The sequence below is a fragment of the Lolium perenne genome, chromosome 3 (assembly GCF_019359855.2).
Source record: "Lolium perenne isolate Kyuss_39 chromosome 3, Kyuss_2.0, whole genome shotgun sequence".
NCBI classification, from domain to species: Eukaryota; Viridiplantae; Streptophyta; class Magnoliopsida; order Poales; family Poaceae; genus Lolium; species Lolium perenne.
Window position 1 is genome coordinate 46,281,683 of NC_067246.2, and position 15,266 is coordinate 46,296,948.

Genomic DNA, 15,266 nt, shown 5'->3' on the forward strand with positions numbered 1-15,266 from the left:
GAGGCAAATTCAAAACAAATTTAAGTCTAACATGCTTCCTATGAAGTGGAATCTTGTACACAAATGAATTCATGAAGAACAAAGTAACAAGCATAGGAAGATAAAACAAGTGTAGCTTGAAAAATTTCAGCACATAGAGAGGTGTTTTAGTAACATGAAAATTTCTACAACCATATTTTCCTCTCTCATAATAATATCCAGTAGCATCATGAGCAAACTCAACAATATAACTATCACATAAAGCATTCTTATCATGAGTCTCATGCATAAAATTATTACTCTCCACATAAGCATAATCAATTTTATTAGTAGTTGTGGGAGCAAATTCAACAAAGTAGCTATCATTATTATTCTCATCAAGTGTAAGAGGCATAGTATAATCACAACAAAATTTACTCTCCATAGTAGGTGGCACCAAAAGACCACTATCATTATAATCATCATAAATAGGAGGCAAAGTATCATCAAAGAAAATTTTCTCCTCAATGCTTGGGGGACTAAAAATATCATGCTCATCAAAGCCAGCTTCCCCAAGGTTAGAATTTTCCATATCATTAGCAACAATGGTGTTCAAAGCGTTCATACTAATATCATTGCTACTAGCATGCAAATAAGATTCCATAGGTTTTTTAATTTTCGCATTAAACCATTCATGTCTTGACTCAGGAAATAGAATAAAAAGCTCACAGATGTTTTCCATTATGCCTTACTAGTGTAAACAAGAAACAAAAAGTTGCAATTGCAGGATCTAAAGGAAATAGCTTCGAGTACTTACGGCGCCAGAGAATAGCTTAGTAGCCGAGATCCGGAGTGTGAGTACCTTTTACCTTTCCTCCCCGGCAACGGCGCCAGAAAAGTACTTTACCTGGAACCGAAGTATGAGTGCCTTTTACCTTTCCTCCCCGGCAACGGCGCCAGAAAAGTGCTTGATGTCTACGTTCCCCCTCCTTTCCTGTAGACAGTGTTGGGCCTCCAAGAGCAGAGGTTTGTAGAACAGCAGCAAGTTTTCCCTTAAGTGGATCACCCAAGGTTTATCGAACTCAGGGAGGAAGAGGTCAAAGATATCCCTCTCATGCAACCCTGCAACCACAAAGCAAGAAATCTCTTGTGTCCCCAACACACCTAATAGGTGCACTAGTTCGGCGAAGAGATAGTGAAATACAGGTGGTATGAATAAGTATGAGCAGTAGCAGCGGTGCCAGAAAATAGCTTGCTGGCGTGTAGTTGATGGTGGTAGTATTGCAGCAGTAGTAACACAGTAAAACAGTAAACAAGCAGTAGTAACGCAGCAGTATTTAGGAACAAGGCCTAGGGATTACACTTTCACTAGTGGACACTCTCAATATTGATCACATAACAGAATAGATAAATGCATACTCTACACTTTTGTTGGATGATGAACACATTGCGTAGGATTACACGAACCCTCAATGCCGGAGTTAACAAGCTCCACAATAATGCTCATGTTTAAGTAACCTTATAGTGTAAGATAGATCAATAGACTAAACCAAGTACTAGCATAGCATGCACACTGTCACCTTCATGCATATGTAGGAGGAATAGATCACATCAATATTATCATAGCAATAGTTAACTTCGCAATCTACAAGAGATCATGATCATAGCATAAACCAAGTACTAACACGGTGCACACACTGTCACCTTTACACACGTGCAGGAGGAATAGAACTACTTTAATAACTTTGCTAGAGTAGCGCATAGATAAATTGTGATACAAACTCATATGAATCTCAATCATGTAAAGCAGCTCATGAGATTATTGTATTGAGGTACATGGGAGAGAGATGAACCACATAGCTACAGCGGAGCCCTCAGCCTCGGAGGTGGATTACTCCCTCCTCATCATGGAGGCAGCGATGGCGGTGAAGATGGCGGTGAAGACGGCGGTGGAGATGGCTCCGGGGGCAATTCCCCGTCCGGCAGGGTGCCGGAACAGAGAGTTCTGTCCCCCGAATTGGAGTTTCGCGACGGTGGCGGCGCCCCTGGAGTCTTTCTGGAGTTTCGTCAATTGGTACTGCGTTTTTAGGTCGAAAGGGCTTTTATAGGCGAAGAGGCGGCGCAGGGGGGCACCTGGGGGCGCCACACCCTAGGCCGGCGCGGCCTAGGCCTGGCCCGCGCCGCCATGTGGTGTGGTGGCCCCCTGGCCCCTCTCCGACTCTTCTTCGGTGTTCTGGACGCTTCCGGGAAAAATAGGAGGTTTGGCGTTGATTTCGTCCAATTCCGAGAATATTGCCCGAACAGCCTTTCTGGAACCAAAAACAGCAGAAAACAGGAACTGGCACTGTGGCATCTTGTTAATAGGTTAGTTCCGGAAAATGCATGAAAATGATATAAAGTGTGAACAAAACATGTTGGTATTGTCATAAAACAAGCATGGAACATCGGAAATTATAGATACGTTGGAGACGTATCAGCCAACACCTCCAAGACTGTCAGGGGTCAAGGCAAGGACAAGGGTCCTGCCCAAACGGACGATGGGACGATAGTGGGGCAGAAGCGTAAACAAGTTTATCGTGCTAAGGCCTCGCTCATGGCTGAAGCGGAGACAATGAACCCACTAGCTGTGGCGGTGCACCAAAAGACTTATGTCCCAGAAAATAATGACGTACAAAATGATGATGTTCTAAGCTCATATTCTAATAAGAAGTTGAAGAAGAGCGGAGGAAATGGATCGGCGGATCTGGAGGGAGCTGTTGAACAGCCCTGCCACACGCAATGAGGATTTTATGTTGGAACTGTCGTGGATTGGGGTCGGACTACGCTGGCTTGTGCGAGCACTTCGCCCCTCCCTCCTCTTTCTATCAGAGACAAAGATGTGGGATTCTAGAGTGGTCATTAGGGTACTCTGGATGCTATGCTATCAGTAGTGTTGGCCTTAGCGGTGGCTTGGCCTTATTCTAGTTGTCTTCTATTTCCGTTACTGTTAAACCTTGTAATCCACGGTGCATCGATGTTCACATCACACCGAAAAGCGGAATAAAATGACGTGCAACCTTTATGTATGGAGAACCTCGTCGAGAACTTTGTTCGGAATTCTGGGAGTTTCTTCGTTTTATGCGAACTCAATGGGACGGCCCCTGGATTTGTTGTGGGGATTTCAATGAAGTACTGAGTCAAGATGAACATCTGGGGCCTCGGGATAGAACCGAAGCACATATCAGTGCTTTCCAAGAATGCTTGCAGGACCGGCAGCTTAGGGACTTGGGTTATGAAGGGCCTAAGTACACCTGGAGCAATTGACAAGGAAGCGACACTAACGTGAAAGTTCGTCTTGATCGAGCTGTCGCAAATGGTGATTTTTCACACATGTTTCAAGACTGTTGTGTGGAGAATCTAATTACTACTTCCTCAGACCACTATGCTATTCTTATATCTTTGATGGGGCAATCGGAAGTGGCCATACAGCAGCCGGTTCAGCTAGGCTTCAAGTTTGAAGCAATGTGGTTGCATGCCCCAGATTATAAAGAAACAATTGAAAAATCTTGGGTGGAAGGAAGCTCTGGATCGCGATCCTTGCAAGATACATGGTCTACGCTTGGACGTGTAGCGACGTCTCTGAAGGATTGGAGTCGAGCTACTTTCGGCTCGGTACGAAAGAAAATTCGGCAGCTCGAAGGAAGGAAGATTACGTGATGTTAGAGAACAAGAGGTGTCCGAATAGGTTGTAAAGGAAGAAAAGGAAATTGAACGCGCGCTTTGTGAATTGTTCGAAAGGGAGGAAATAATGGCTCGTCAACGTTCTCGGGTTGAATGGCTGCGAGAAGGTGATCGTAACACATCTTTCTTCCATGCAAGGGCATCGACACGACGGAGAACAAATAAAATTGATATGTTACTGCGTGCAGATGGCTCTAAGTGTGAAGTACATGGGGAGATTAAAGGGATGGTTCAGAATTTCTATGAGAAACTTTTTTCTTCACTTCCGGTGATGCAGTTCTAGATGCTATCACCTCTAAAGTAACAGCTGCTATGAATGAGGACCTTTGCAAACTGTACACTAATGAGGAGATCAGAGCTGCTCTATTCCAAATGGATCCGACAAAAGCACCTGGCCCTGATGGTTTCCCGGCGTTATTTTATCAGACACGTTGGGAGTTTTTTTAGGAGGAGATTTGCAATGTCGTTAGAGCCTTTATTTCTGGTGGGGAGGTGCCTAAAGGATTTTGTGATTTAGTCATTGTCCTTATCCCAAAGGTTACTAAACTAAAACACCTGAAGAATTTTCGTCCTATAAGTTTGTGCAATGTGATCTACAAGATCGCCTCCAAGGTTTTGGCGAATAGACTGAAAGTGATTTTGCCACTGATTATTTCTGAACATCAGAGCGTGTTTGTACCTGGCAGGTTGACCACTGATAATGCTCTCATCGCCTTTGAGTGTCTGCATACTATCCGACATCAAGACAATAAACGTCCCTTCTTCGCCCTCAAGATCGTTATGATGAAGGCATATGATAGAGTTGAATGGGACTATTTGCATGGGTGTCTCGGTAAGCTAGGTTTTGCCCCTTTCTGGATCCTGTCGGTTATGAGGTGTGTAACTTGTGTTCATTATGTTGTTCGTGTGAATGGCGAACTCACAGAACCAGTGCTGCCGTCCAGGGGCATTCCTCAAGGGGATCCTGTTAGCCCTTATTTGTTTCTTCTTTGCACTGAAGGACTGTCATGTTTAATGCAACAAAGGAAGGACCGTGGTGAGCTCTATGTTATCAAAAATGGTAGACTCGGACCCCTATCTCTCATTTACTGTTTGCAGATAACAACATTTTCTTTGCTCGGAGTGAGAGTAGGAGTGTGGATGCCCTCAAAGATACCTTGAAGACATATTGTGATGGATCTGGCCAGAAGATTAATCTGGATAAGTCCTCGGTCTTCTCTGGTAATCACTGCAATGTGTTGATCAAGAATAGAGTTAAAGATAGCTTGGGAGTTCAAAGTGAGACTCTCAATGAATTTTATTTGGGCATGCCTACCACGGTTGGGCGTTCTCCCACGGCTACTTTCAATTTCCTCCATGACGTGATTTGGAAGCGTATAAATGGGGTGATGGATCGAAGAAACTTTTTTGAAGGTGGTGATCCAGGCCATCCCCACTTTTGTTATGAGTTGCCTTCAGCTCCCAGTAGCTACATGTGACAAGATGAGATCATCAATCACAAATCAGTGATGGAGCGTGGAAGATGGTAAAAAGAAACTACATTGGTGATCTTGGGAGTGGCTCTCTTCTCCCAAATACCTCGGCTTCCATGATTTGGAGCCGTTTAACCAAGCTATGCTTGACTGACAGGGATGGAGATTATTAACGGAGCCACCCAGATCATCCTCGTATACTTGGAGAAGTATTATGTTTGGCCATGAGCTTCTTCTTAGAGGTATCCAGTGGGGTTTCGGCGATGGAAGAGCGGTGAAAATCAAGTCTGATCATTGGATACCTGATCGACCGCCGTACATGCTGAAGCCCAATAAACCTATTCCCGATGTTGCTACTGTCAGTTTGTCAGTTGTTTAATCGATGAACTAATAGGGACTTGGATTCCTGAGACTGTTTATGCGTTCTTTGATAAAGAAACTGCAGATTTGATTATGCAAGTTCAGATTGGTAGGCATGGGGGAGCTGATTTTGTGCGTTGGCCACACACAAGGAATGGCACCTATTCCGTAAGGTCGGCTTACAACCTTTCCAGATCTTCAAAGTTCTTTGCTGCTCGAAGTAAAATGGGCAGAGGTATGTCGTCTGCCATGGTTAATGAGGAGAAGGAGTGGAAATCCCTCTGGAAGATCAAGGCGCCTGGAAAATTGAAGATTAACCTATGGCATTTGGCACATGACTGCTTGCCGAGCGGGGCTCAGCTTCATCGCCGCCAAATTCCTGCCAATGATGCATGTGTGTTTTGCGGCAGAGATGAAGATGTCGAGCATGTTTTCTTGCAGTGTACCTTTGCGAGAGAAGTTTGGCACAAAGTTAAAGAAACCTTCAGTTTTCGACTTGTTAGACGTGATTTCATGTCACCTAAGATGTGGTTGTTTGCATATCTATCAAGAGCAACCGATCTGGAGGCAACTGTCTTAGCTGTGGGATGCTGGCATATCTGGAATGCAAGGAATGATGCAAGAAACAACCAGGAAAACCCAGATCCAACACGCACAAGTTTGAGGATTACTGCATATGTCGACATGATCGTGTAGAATTGTTGCACTTCTAAAACCGGTACTAGGCGTGAGACCAATAAGCCCCAAAAATGGTCTCCGCCGCCGCCGGGGGAGGTGTTGGTGAATGTGGATGCAGCGTTGTTTGATGATCGAGGTCGCATGGCGATGGGGGCAGTATTCCCGTGATCATGGTGGTCACTGTCTTGCGGCAGCCAGCCAACTCTTGTTGGGCTTCACTACTCCTGAATTGGCGGAGGCACTAGCGCTTCAGAGAGCTGTGTACCTTGCACATGATAGGGGCGACGACAAGGTGATCTTTGCTTTTGATTGTCTATCGTTGATTCATCGTCTTAAGTCTTCAACCCAGGACCGTTCTTAGGTGGGTTCGGTAGTGATGGACATCAAACACTGGGTACCGAGGTTCAGTTCGGCTACCTTTGGTCATGTCAATCGTTCTCTTAATGGAGCGGCACACATTCTAGCTAGAACCTGTGATGTTACTAGCACAGGCTTTATTTCAGATTTTGCTCCGGATTGCATCCGGGAGACTCTTTGAATTAATGTTATGTGATCAATAAAGTGCCGTTACCTCAAAAAGAATAGAGACCGGTTTTGAACACACAGACAAGCCTAACTCTTTATACAGTCAGCACTATGCAGTAAACATGGATTACTCTATTTGATTAATCGATGTAGCTAGTTCAACCCTAGTTTAAACCAGACATCCAGGCTGGTTGATCATTTGGCGACCAAATCCAATCGTAGCTAGCACACAAGGTAAGAAAAGCCAAACTTCGGTCAAGGAAACCAGACATATCTCTGAAGGCGTGCAGTCCAGCTACTGCTGTGCATAGAAAATCCACTGTATGACATGTTGAGGCCAGAAGTAAATCGTTTTTGTCCTATATAATCCTAGAGTCTAGCTGCGTCACTACTCCTGATGCCTCACGTTCCCTCGTATTTTTACAATTTTTTGCTTGGTCTCTCGTATTCTCAATGGTGCATATGTGATGTCGCATAGTTGTATAACATAGGCTAGTGGTATGAACATAGGTATTGAACTGAATTAAGTGGTACGACGGAGTTTGCTACCTTGTCGAATGAAAGGTTACCGGTATGTTTAAAGGGGAAAGCAATTATTCGCACATGTGAGTGGGTGGAGAATTTCACTTATGGGGTTCGAAAATGATCTTTATAAAATTCCTATCTACTAGCCCCGTTTTTGTCTCATATATCAACCAATGAGTCTGATAAGAAAGCCCATGCTGATTATGATTTCTTCTTTCTAAATTATTTTACATGACTCAAATATCACAATAAAACCTGTTTCTGGGGGATTGTCATGTGCACTCTGTTAGAGCATCCCCACTCGTTGGCGCTTCCCACGCCCAAATCCGGCGAAATTTTTGTCCGGATTGGAGGAAGATTTGGCGTGGGGGGCAGTATATTTCTAGTCGTGTGCTCCCCAAGCGGCGTTTCTCGGGGAAAAAGAGGACGGCTCGGGGAATCCGGACGAAAGAGGAGACACGTGGGCGTGGGCGGTTGGTTTAGCTTCATCCGGAGTCCCCGAGCGCTCCCCGGGGGGCCGGGGATGGCATGGGGAGTCCGGGCGAAAATAGGCTCAAATCCGGATCAAAACGAGGAACCGGGGGCCTGACTGGGCCGTTTTTCGCCGTCCGGATGAAAAAAAGTGGCCGTGGGGGGCTCTGTGGGGAGACGAGTGGAGATGCTCTTAGGCCCAGGCCATCGAGCACTTGTATCACCTCTCCTTTACTTGTGAGTCTATCAAAAGACTGGAAACTCTGCACCTAAACTAGACCTGAACTAGACATCTTCTTTTTCCAATCTCCTTTTCAATAATAAAGATCTGCACATAAACCGGAAAAGAAAGGAAAACTGAGCATACCAACCAGAGAAACACGGGGAAAGTGCTCCAGCCAAGATGGGTAAACATTGTACTACTACTAGATTTCATTTTGTTTGTCAAACCTAGTTATTTTTCTTCACCCCGCTAAGCATTGTGCATGGTCTAACAACATCTCTAACAGAGCCCGTAAACGGGCCAAAACCGAAAAATAACCGCTAGTTTACGGGTTCGGGCTGAAATTTGGCGCCGATCGGTGACCGTAAATGGGCCACCTAGAGACACTATACAATTAGCTCTTTATAAGGGATGTGTTTGCCATTCAACTGCAATGTATCTGCGGATGGCAATTTTATCTATAGATCCGGGTATCCACGGATATCCAGCCCAGCAGGCACGGGTATGAACGGCCGATTATGTCCACGGATTTCATGGGGCTGATATCCGGTAGGTCATGGAACGGGCACGGGTAGAGATTTTGCCCTGTGTATATCCAATGAATATCCGGATGACATAGATAGGAGTAAGTCTGATGCGTGCTCTGTCCACGCAGAGACCCGTTATTTTCGTTTGGTAGGCCTGATACGATCGACTCCGTGGGATGGCGCGGGGGAAGTGGGTCGTGATCAGCCTTGCGTAGGAATCGGTCACGTTCGCTACGACAATGTGTGCCTTGAATAGAAGGAAGAAGCAGACAAGACACGGAAGTTTTTATGCGTCGCAAAATACTCAGTCTATGTGCGTGTTCCTGGCTGTGTTCTTCAAGGTTTCAGGGTTTCAGAGGCTCGCGTGTCTTGATACAGGTGCTGCTCTAACAGCAGGTAGAGCAAAAGCAACTCGGTATTCGGCTCATGCTTTGAAGTCTCTCCTGCTGTCCACAATTTCTTGCTCCATCTGTGGCAACAAGAGGAAAGATAGTAGCTAGTCAACGTATCCTACAACGCACACACACTCATCAAAATGAAGAAACTTTGTTTTGTCTTGTCCACATCAACTACCAAGTTCTGCGAGTGCTCCCGATTCCTCATGTTCCCATATTTCTTGGGTTCTTCTCTCATTTTCTCCATGATATGCATAGACTATCTCGACTACTTGATGTAGGCTACTGCTTTGAAGATGTTGCTCTAAAGCGTGAAAAAGGAGCTTGCTACGAACTTGGAGGGCTGAGTGGTATTTAAGGTGGAAATCATTATTCGCGTAAACTATGGTGGATGGAGAATTTATTTACTACCAGATGAATGCCTGAGTACAATAGATGTTGTTGTATCGTGATCCAAATTCATATACTAAAGGGAGGCTAACTTCTGACGAGCGGAGCGAGGCCCGTCGCCGGAGGCTTGGGCCGATATATACATCTTGTAAGCCATCGGTTAGGGTTTTATCAGATTATAAGATAATCCACGGCGTTTGTAAACACCTCCCGATATAGTGAAGTTTTGCTGGTTGGCGCTCGTGGTTTTAACCCCTTCTGTGTTGGAAGGGGTTTTCCACGTTAAATCTTGTGTCCCCTGCGTGTGTTCTTGTTTCGTTCTTCGTTATTTGCTTGTCGCTTTTATAACAGATGTGTTGGTACTCGATATTTGGTAAATATTGTCTTACTTTGCCTACATCTAGTTTCGATCTCTAAATTCTGCCTGATAAGTTTGACCGGTTACTTAAGATATAGTACACATGTTGTCTCTCAAACTGTTGCAATGCGTTTTCTGAGACTCGACAATTGTTTTACACAAGAAAAAAAAAACACCATCACAAAATGGAACAGGGATCCAGTGACATTCAAACAGCATGGCACGCTGTGCCATGACCTCCCATCCACCCTACACTCTTCATCTAACGGCTGCAATCAAGCGATCAGAAAATTTTGCCAAATTTTTTTTTGCTGCGCCCAAAATACAAAGTATTTTTTATTGAAACTTTCCATACTTACAACATGATTCGTTGGCAACATGTAAATTTTTTTTTTGAATTTTTTGATCATTTTTAATTTTTTTTTTTGAAAATCATCCAAAAATTCAAAACAAAAAATGTAAGTATTGCCAACGAATCATTTTATAAGTACGGAAAGTTTCAACCAAAAAATACTTTGTATTTTAGGCGCAGCAAAAAAGACAATTTGCCAAAATTTTCTGATCACTTGATTGCAGCCGCTAGATGAAAAATGTAGGGTGGATGGGAGGTCATGGCACAGCGTGCCATGCTGTTTGAATGTCAATGGATCCCTGTCCCATTTTGTGATGGTGTTTTTTTTTCTTGTGTAAAACAATTGCCGAGTCCCACAAAATGAGCCGTTTGTTGAGTGCAACCTTCTTCTCATATTCAGACGAATTCAAACCCACAAAGACAGCTCAGATCGCTCGATCATCCTTCATAATTAAGTGCATAATAGTCTTTTAAAGAAGTATTGTATACGTAGCACAATATAAAACGCGTATAAACCAACTTATTTGTATAAATATATAGCGTATGTACAGGTAGAAGTAGTATGTTTGTACATCATTGTCGGCTCATTGGCGGCGCTTTGCCAGGCGGTGGCGGTCGTAGTCGGCAGAAGGCACAGCAAAGCGATGCTTGCCGGCCACGAGGCACTGCGTGCTGACACGAGCTTTAGCCAGGCCTCGTAGGTGCATCCCGACAGGGGCGACGGCGGCGTGCAGGCATCCTCTTGGCCGAACAGACCAGCAAAATATTTGGGCATTTTTTCTTAGGCCGGATTATCATGTGCTAACGGTTCGAACTGTCTTGCGCTAATCGGTATGTGCTTACGCAGGCTCGATTAATTGGCTTATTATCCAAGAGCCCAAACTAAGTAAGTTTGGGGGTTGTATCCAAGCAAACATAGTATGATCTGAGCTAAAGATTGAGACCCTGCTAGGGCCACCGGCCCTGCATATTGTTCCACGATGGATCTGATTAACTTGTTCAGATAAGGGCATGAGATTGCAATCGACTTTTATTTCAAGTTTAGGATGTGATTTTCTGCTGGCATCGTTGGGAAGGAAAGCAAAACTACTTCCAACACGCGAAAACCAGCAAGAGGTTTGATTCAGTTCTCATAGAAATGTTTGGAGGAACATATGCATGTGACACGACTACTCATAACGAGGTTCAGTTCATTCGATAAGCATCGTCAGTTCAGTTTGCTGCCTACTCATTCCCGTGCATGGGAGATCAATGTGAGCAAGCGCTTAAAATGATGCAATCAATCAATGGCATAATACAAGATTCTTATGATTGAGTAACCAAATGCATGACGAATCCCATTTGGATCATCAGTTCTTGAGCTCCGGGGGCACCAATCCACCGGCGTGCATCTGCTTGTACATCCACTGCCAGTTCTCCGGCCTCACCTCACCGCCGAGTGCCCTGATCACAGACCCACCGCTGCACGCTCCGACCTTGCAGCACTCCTCTAGGGGGAGCCCTTTCACCAGCCCATAGAGGAACCCGCTCGCGAACAGGTCGCCCGCACCTGTGGCGTCCACCGCGTTGCTCTCCCCAATGGCTGGCACCTGAACTACCTGCATGCAAACATCAGTTTGCTCAGCTCTGCAGGTTGAAACAGCATTCTGGCACAATTACAGCTAGCATATTTGTTTTTGTTTTTGCTGTTAGGGAAATATGTCCAGCTTAGCTTCGGCATTCTATGGTCCAGCTATGAATCATCGAAAGATAGAAAGAACATTATTGATATTTTGACCCGTGTGATTGTGGTTGCCGCATCGATGGCATGCGTCTCACCTGCTTGCCATGCTTAGCAAGGCATCCCTTTGATGCGAGGGTCACCACAGCCCATTTGCAGTACTTGGACAAGAATGCAAGTGCCTCCTCTGGATCAAACGTTAGCCCTTCCCTGCAGATACATGCGCGGCAGTTAAATTTCCACATCAGATATGAAGAAGGCCTAGCAATAAGGGAATGAAAGGAAGACCATGCACAGTTCTCTAAGAAAGAAAGCTAGGAAGAACAATAATTTGCTTTCCAGTTGGAATTTAACCCTTTCTTTGTTTTCTCCTACTTAAATTGAATGATATATAATTATAGAGAGAATCACCCTATGATCTCCCTAGCTTCATCCTCATTGGCGAAGCAAAGGTCAATGTTGCCAGTCTCCAAAAGGGCAATTAGTTGCGACCTATAGTCGCGAACCATCTGCATCAATGAGACAAACCAAAGAAACTAAATCTGGCTGTCTTTGCAAATTAAAATCAACTGAGCAATTAGCTTCTTAAAGCTGCAGTCAGACCTCAAAGCTAGCCAAATCTAATGATACCGAGAGACCTTCTTGTTTTGCAACCCTGATAGCCTCAACAATCTGGCCGAGATTTTGTTGTGCGTATCTCACAACCAGCCACTGCATTACATCAATATCCAATCATGAAAAAGGCATCCAGATCAGACAAATGTGTTGCAGAATTTTCTTTCTAGGACAGCAATATATGCTGGAATATACATGCACATAATGTAGAGTAAAAGGAAAAGGAAGCAACCTTGGAGCCTTGGAAGTCCTCCCTGGTGAACTCGTTTGCCTGTCAGATGGACAGCTTGTGGATCAAGACTAAGATTGCTTAGAAACAATAACTATACAACATTTAAGACTACATCAAACAACGGGTTACCTGTAGCTTGACTGCGCTAGATAGGCATGGGCGCATAGTGCGATTGCCACTTGCATCAACCAAGCATGCACACTATATAATAGGTACTATTTTCAGCCTTTACCACTAAGCAGGAAAATAAGTGAAGAAACGTAACTTTGACATCGAATTCGGAACTACCTGCGCAGTGTGCCCCTTTTTTGCCCTTAATCTTGTGAGATCTACACCACTAAAGCTCATATTGTTGACAAACAAAACACCTTGGTCATCGTCTCCACGAGCTCCAATTATTCCAGTTGATATCCCAAAACCCGCTGAGAGCCCTCGAATTGTATTAGCGACACTACCACCGGCCATAGTTCTTACTGGAGAGAGGCCGTCGCTGGATGGAAGGATGAGGGCATTCACTTCATTGAGAATATGATTCAACTCCTCAAAAGAGACCTGTGAACCATAATACAGTCCTCAAATAAATTCACAACATAAAAAAAAGAATATAAGGTTTGCTATCCCCATTCAGTTTTGTCAGATCAGTCCTATTATATTTATAACTCTTGTCACACAGCTCCTACCCCTTAGAAAATAATGCATGGTGTACAGCTCTAGATGGAAAAAAAGGACAGACACATTGGTGTTCAACCTGATATTAATATTAGCATAATAGGCTAATATCTAAGGCCAAAGATGAAGTGAAAAAAATGTACATCTTCGTTTTACACTGATTTCTATAAACTATTTAGACAAATATGAGTGCTATTGAACTTGAACTTGTACTAAAACAACAAGGATTGGCAAATCTTCAGCAAGGTAAACTGTAGAATCTCCTATATCTGAGTCCCACGGTAAGAGAGTAGATAATTTCATCGATATAGTGAACTGCACTCAAACAAATTACTTGTCTCAAATGTAATTCCAGGGCATCATCAGGTGTTAGAGAGAACATAATTTAGAGCAACCCCCCCTAATGAACAAGTATTATACTCCAGACAGGACAACAGGACTCAGCAGCTTGTTGTTTTAAATGTTCTGAGTGTCTACGTCAAATGATGATGTGCTAAGGTCATCAAAAGTAGTTCTTCCTTCATATCTTTCAAAATATCCCTAATACACTGGAACCAAAGTTGGCCATGAGAATGATACTATAATTATTTTTACAAGATATGGATCCTGGCAGCCTGCAACTATATGCCGTGTGAACGAAAAGTCAAGAGCACCAGGTGATAGTAGTGGCAAGGGGTGGTTCTGTGGTTGTTTCTTCTGGTTCACAACATGTACCAACTCCGAACACCTAAATAATTAACATAGTCCATGGACCAATCAGTTGGTGCGACATAAAGCCTTGTTTGACAAATCCCAGAAGTGTGCAGGCCAAACCATCTAGCAGGCCTTTCTACAATGAAAGCAACAAGTATCTGAACCTAACCAAACTAGTGCTTTTGCTATTTTTATTTGAACACTATGCCAAGATGAGCAGAGCAGTGCGACAGGGTACAAAACAGAAGCAGTTCCTGTTATGACATTATTATGAGGTGTAACACCCAAGACCAAAACAGAAACTGACGAGTCAAACACTTCCGAGAAGGCAAAAATAGTGAGAATCTTTTAAGAACCACATAACAGACAGGATTGCAAACATATACGGGAAACCACGCCAATTTGCAGGCAGGGGAGCAGTTCAGTTACATCTTACACATAACTTTTTATATAGAAAATTTGGAATTCCACAAGAAAGAACTGAGGATCTAACGATGTTATTTTAAGGACAGTGGATCTAAATATCACATGGCCAGCAGCTGGGAAAACAGACGGCGCAATCAGTGAGTGAGCGAGTTCTTTCAAGCTGAACCCGCGAGACCTGCTGGGGAACACATGGGATCCACCAGCAACCCAATAATGGCAGACAAAACGGGGAGAACAATTACAGGAACATGGTGTCCTGATATAATACCCGAGCGAGGTGAATTACGACGACTGTTGAAAGCGGGAAGGGTCAGGACGGACCTGCTGCGAGCCGCCGCGGTCGCCCGGGACGCGATCGAGGAGGGACCAGTCGACGTGGGCGACGTGGTCGATCAGCGCCGACACCTGCAGCCCCAGCACTGCCGGCGGGTCCGCCGCCCTGCCGGCCGGCCGGCCTGGCTGCTGATGATCTGCCTCGGCAACCATGGTTCCCCTGTGTTTCTCTTGGCCGCGCGCGCGCGCTCCTCCTCCCTCCGCGTCCACCCGCCTCTCGTGGAGCGGTGGTGGCTGAGGAGGAAAGGGTCGCCGCCGGTGGCTGCGTGGCGCTGCGCAGTGGGGCGGCGGTCGGAGTTTGTTGGAATTGAAGAGGGGTTCTCTTTTGAGGTATATACACCTCCAGTCCCACAACTTGTCTATGATGTGCAAATTAGTCCCACTTCTTGTGAAATGGACTATAGCAGTCCCACAACTTGTATTTTCTGTGCAAAACTAGTCCAAACAACCGAGAAGCGGACACATGGCGATGTTCTTTTTGCACAAATGCCCTTGCATATTTCCCTCTGGCATATGTGGCCGTTTCGTGGTCCCCCTCATACGGTCCCGGATGTCAGTAGATGAATAAACACATAAAATAACTTACGTGGGTGACAGAGATCGAACTCACGACCCCAGGTCGCG

General features: G+C 44.7%; 1 protein-coding gene across 1 annotated transcript; it reads right to left on the reverse strand.

Moving 5' to 3' along the window:
• Window positions 1–11,127: 11,127 nt before the first annotated feature.
• Window positions 11,128–14,962, reverse strand: LOC127341384 (uncharacterized). The gene is made up of 8 exons (XM_051367220.2): window positions 14,631–14,962; window positions 12,810–13,073; window positions 12,651–12,722; window positions 12,522–12,560; window positions 12,278–12,385; window positions 12,086–12,183; window positions 11,773–11,884; window positions 11,128–11,552 (listed from the first exon to the last, which is right to left on the reverse strand). The coding sequence occupies exons 1-8, from the start codon at window positions 14,793–14,795 to the stop codon at window positions 11,304–11,306; spliced, it is 1,107 nt and encodes a 368-aa protein (XP_051223180.1). The 5' UTR covers window positions 14,796–14,962; the 3' UTR covers window positions 11,128–11,303.
• Window positions 14,963–15,266: the final 304 nt, after the last annotated feature.

Excerpts from the sequence above, each read along its gene's own strand:
- LOC127341384 (XM_051367220.2), bottom strand. The coding sequence starts at position 14,795 with ATGGTTGCCGAGGCAGATCATCAGCAGCCAGGCCGGCCGGCCGGCAGG. Across the intron at positions 13,074-14,630 it reads ACCGCGGCGGCTCGCAGCAG|GTCTCTTTTGAGGAGTTGAA; the intron begins GTCCGTCCTGAC and ends TATGGTTCACAG. Across the intron at positions 11,885-12,085 it reads GAAGCTAGGGAGATCATAGG|GGAAGGGCTAACGTTTGATC; the intron begins GTGATTCTCTCT and ends ATGTATCTGCAG.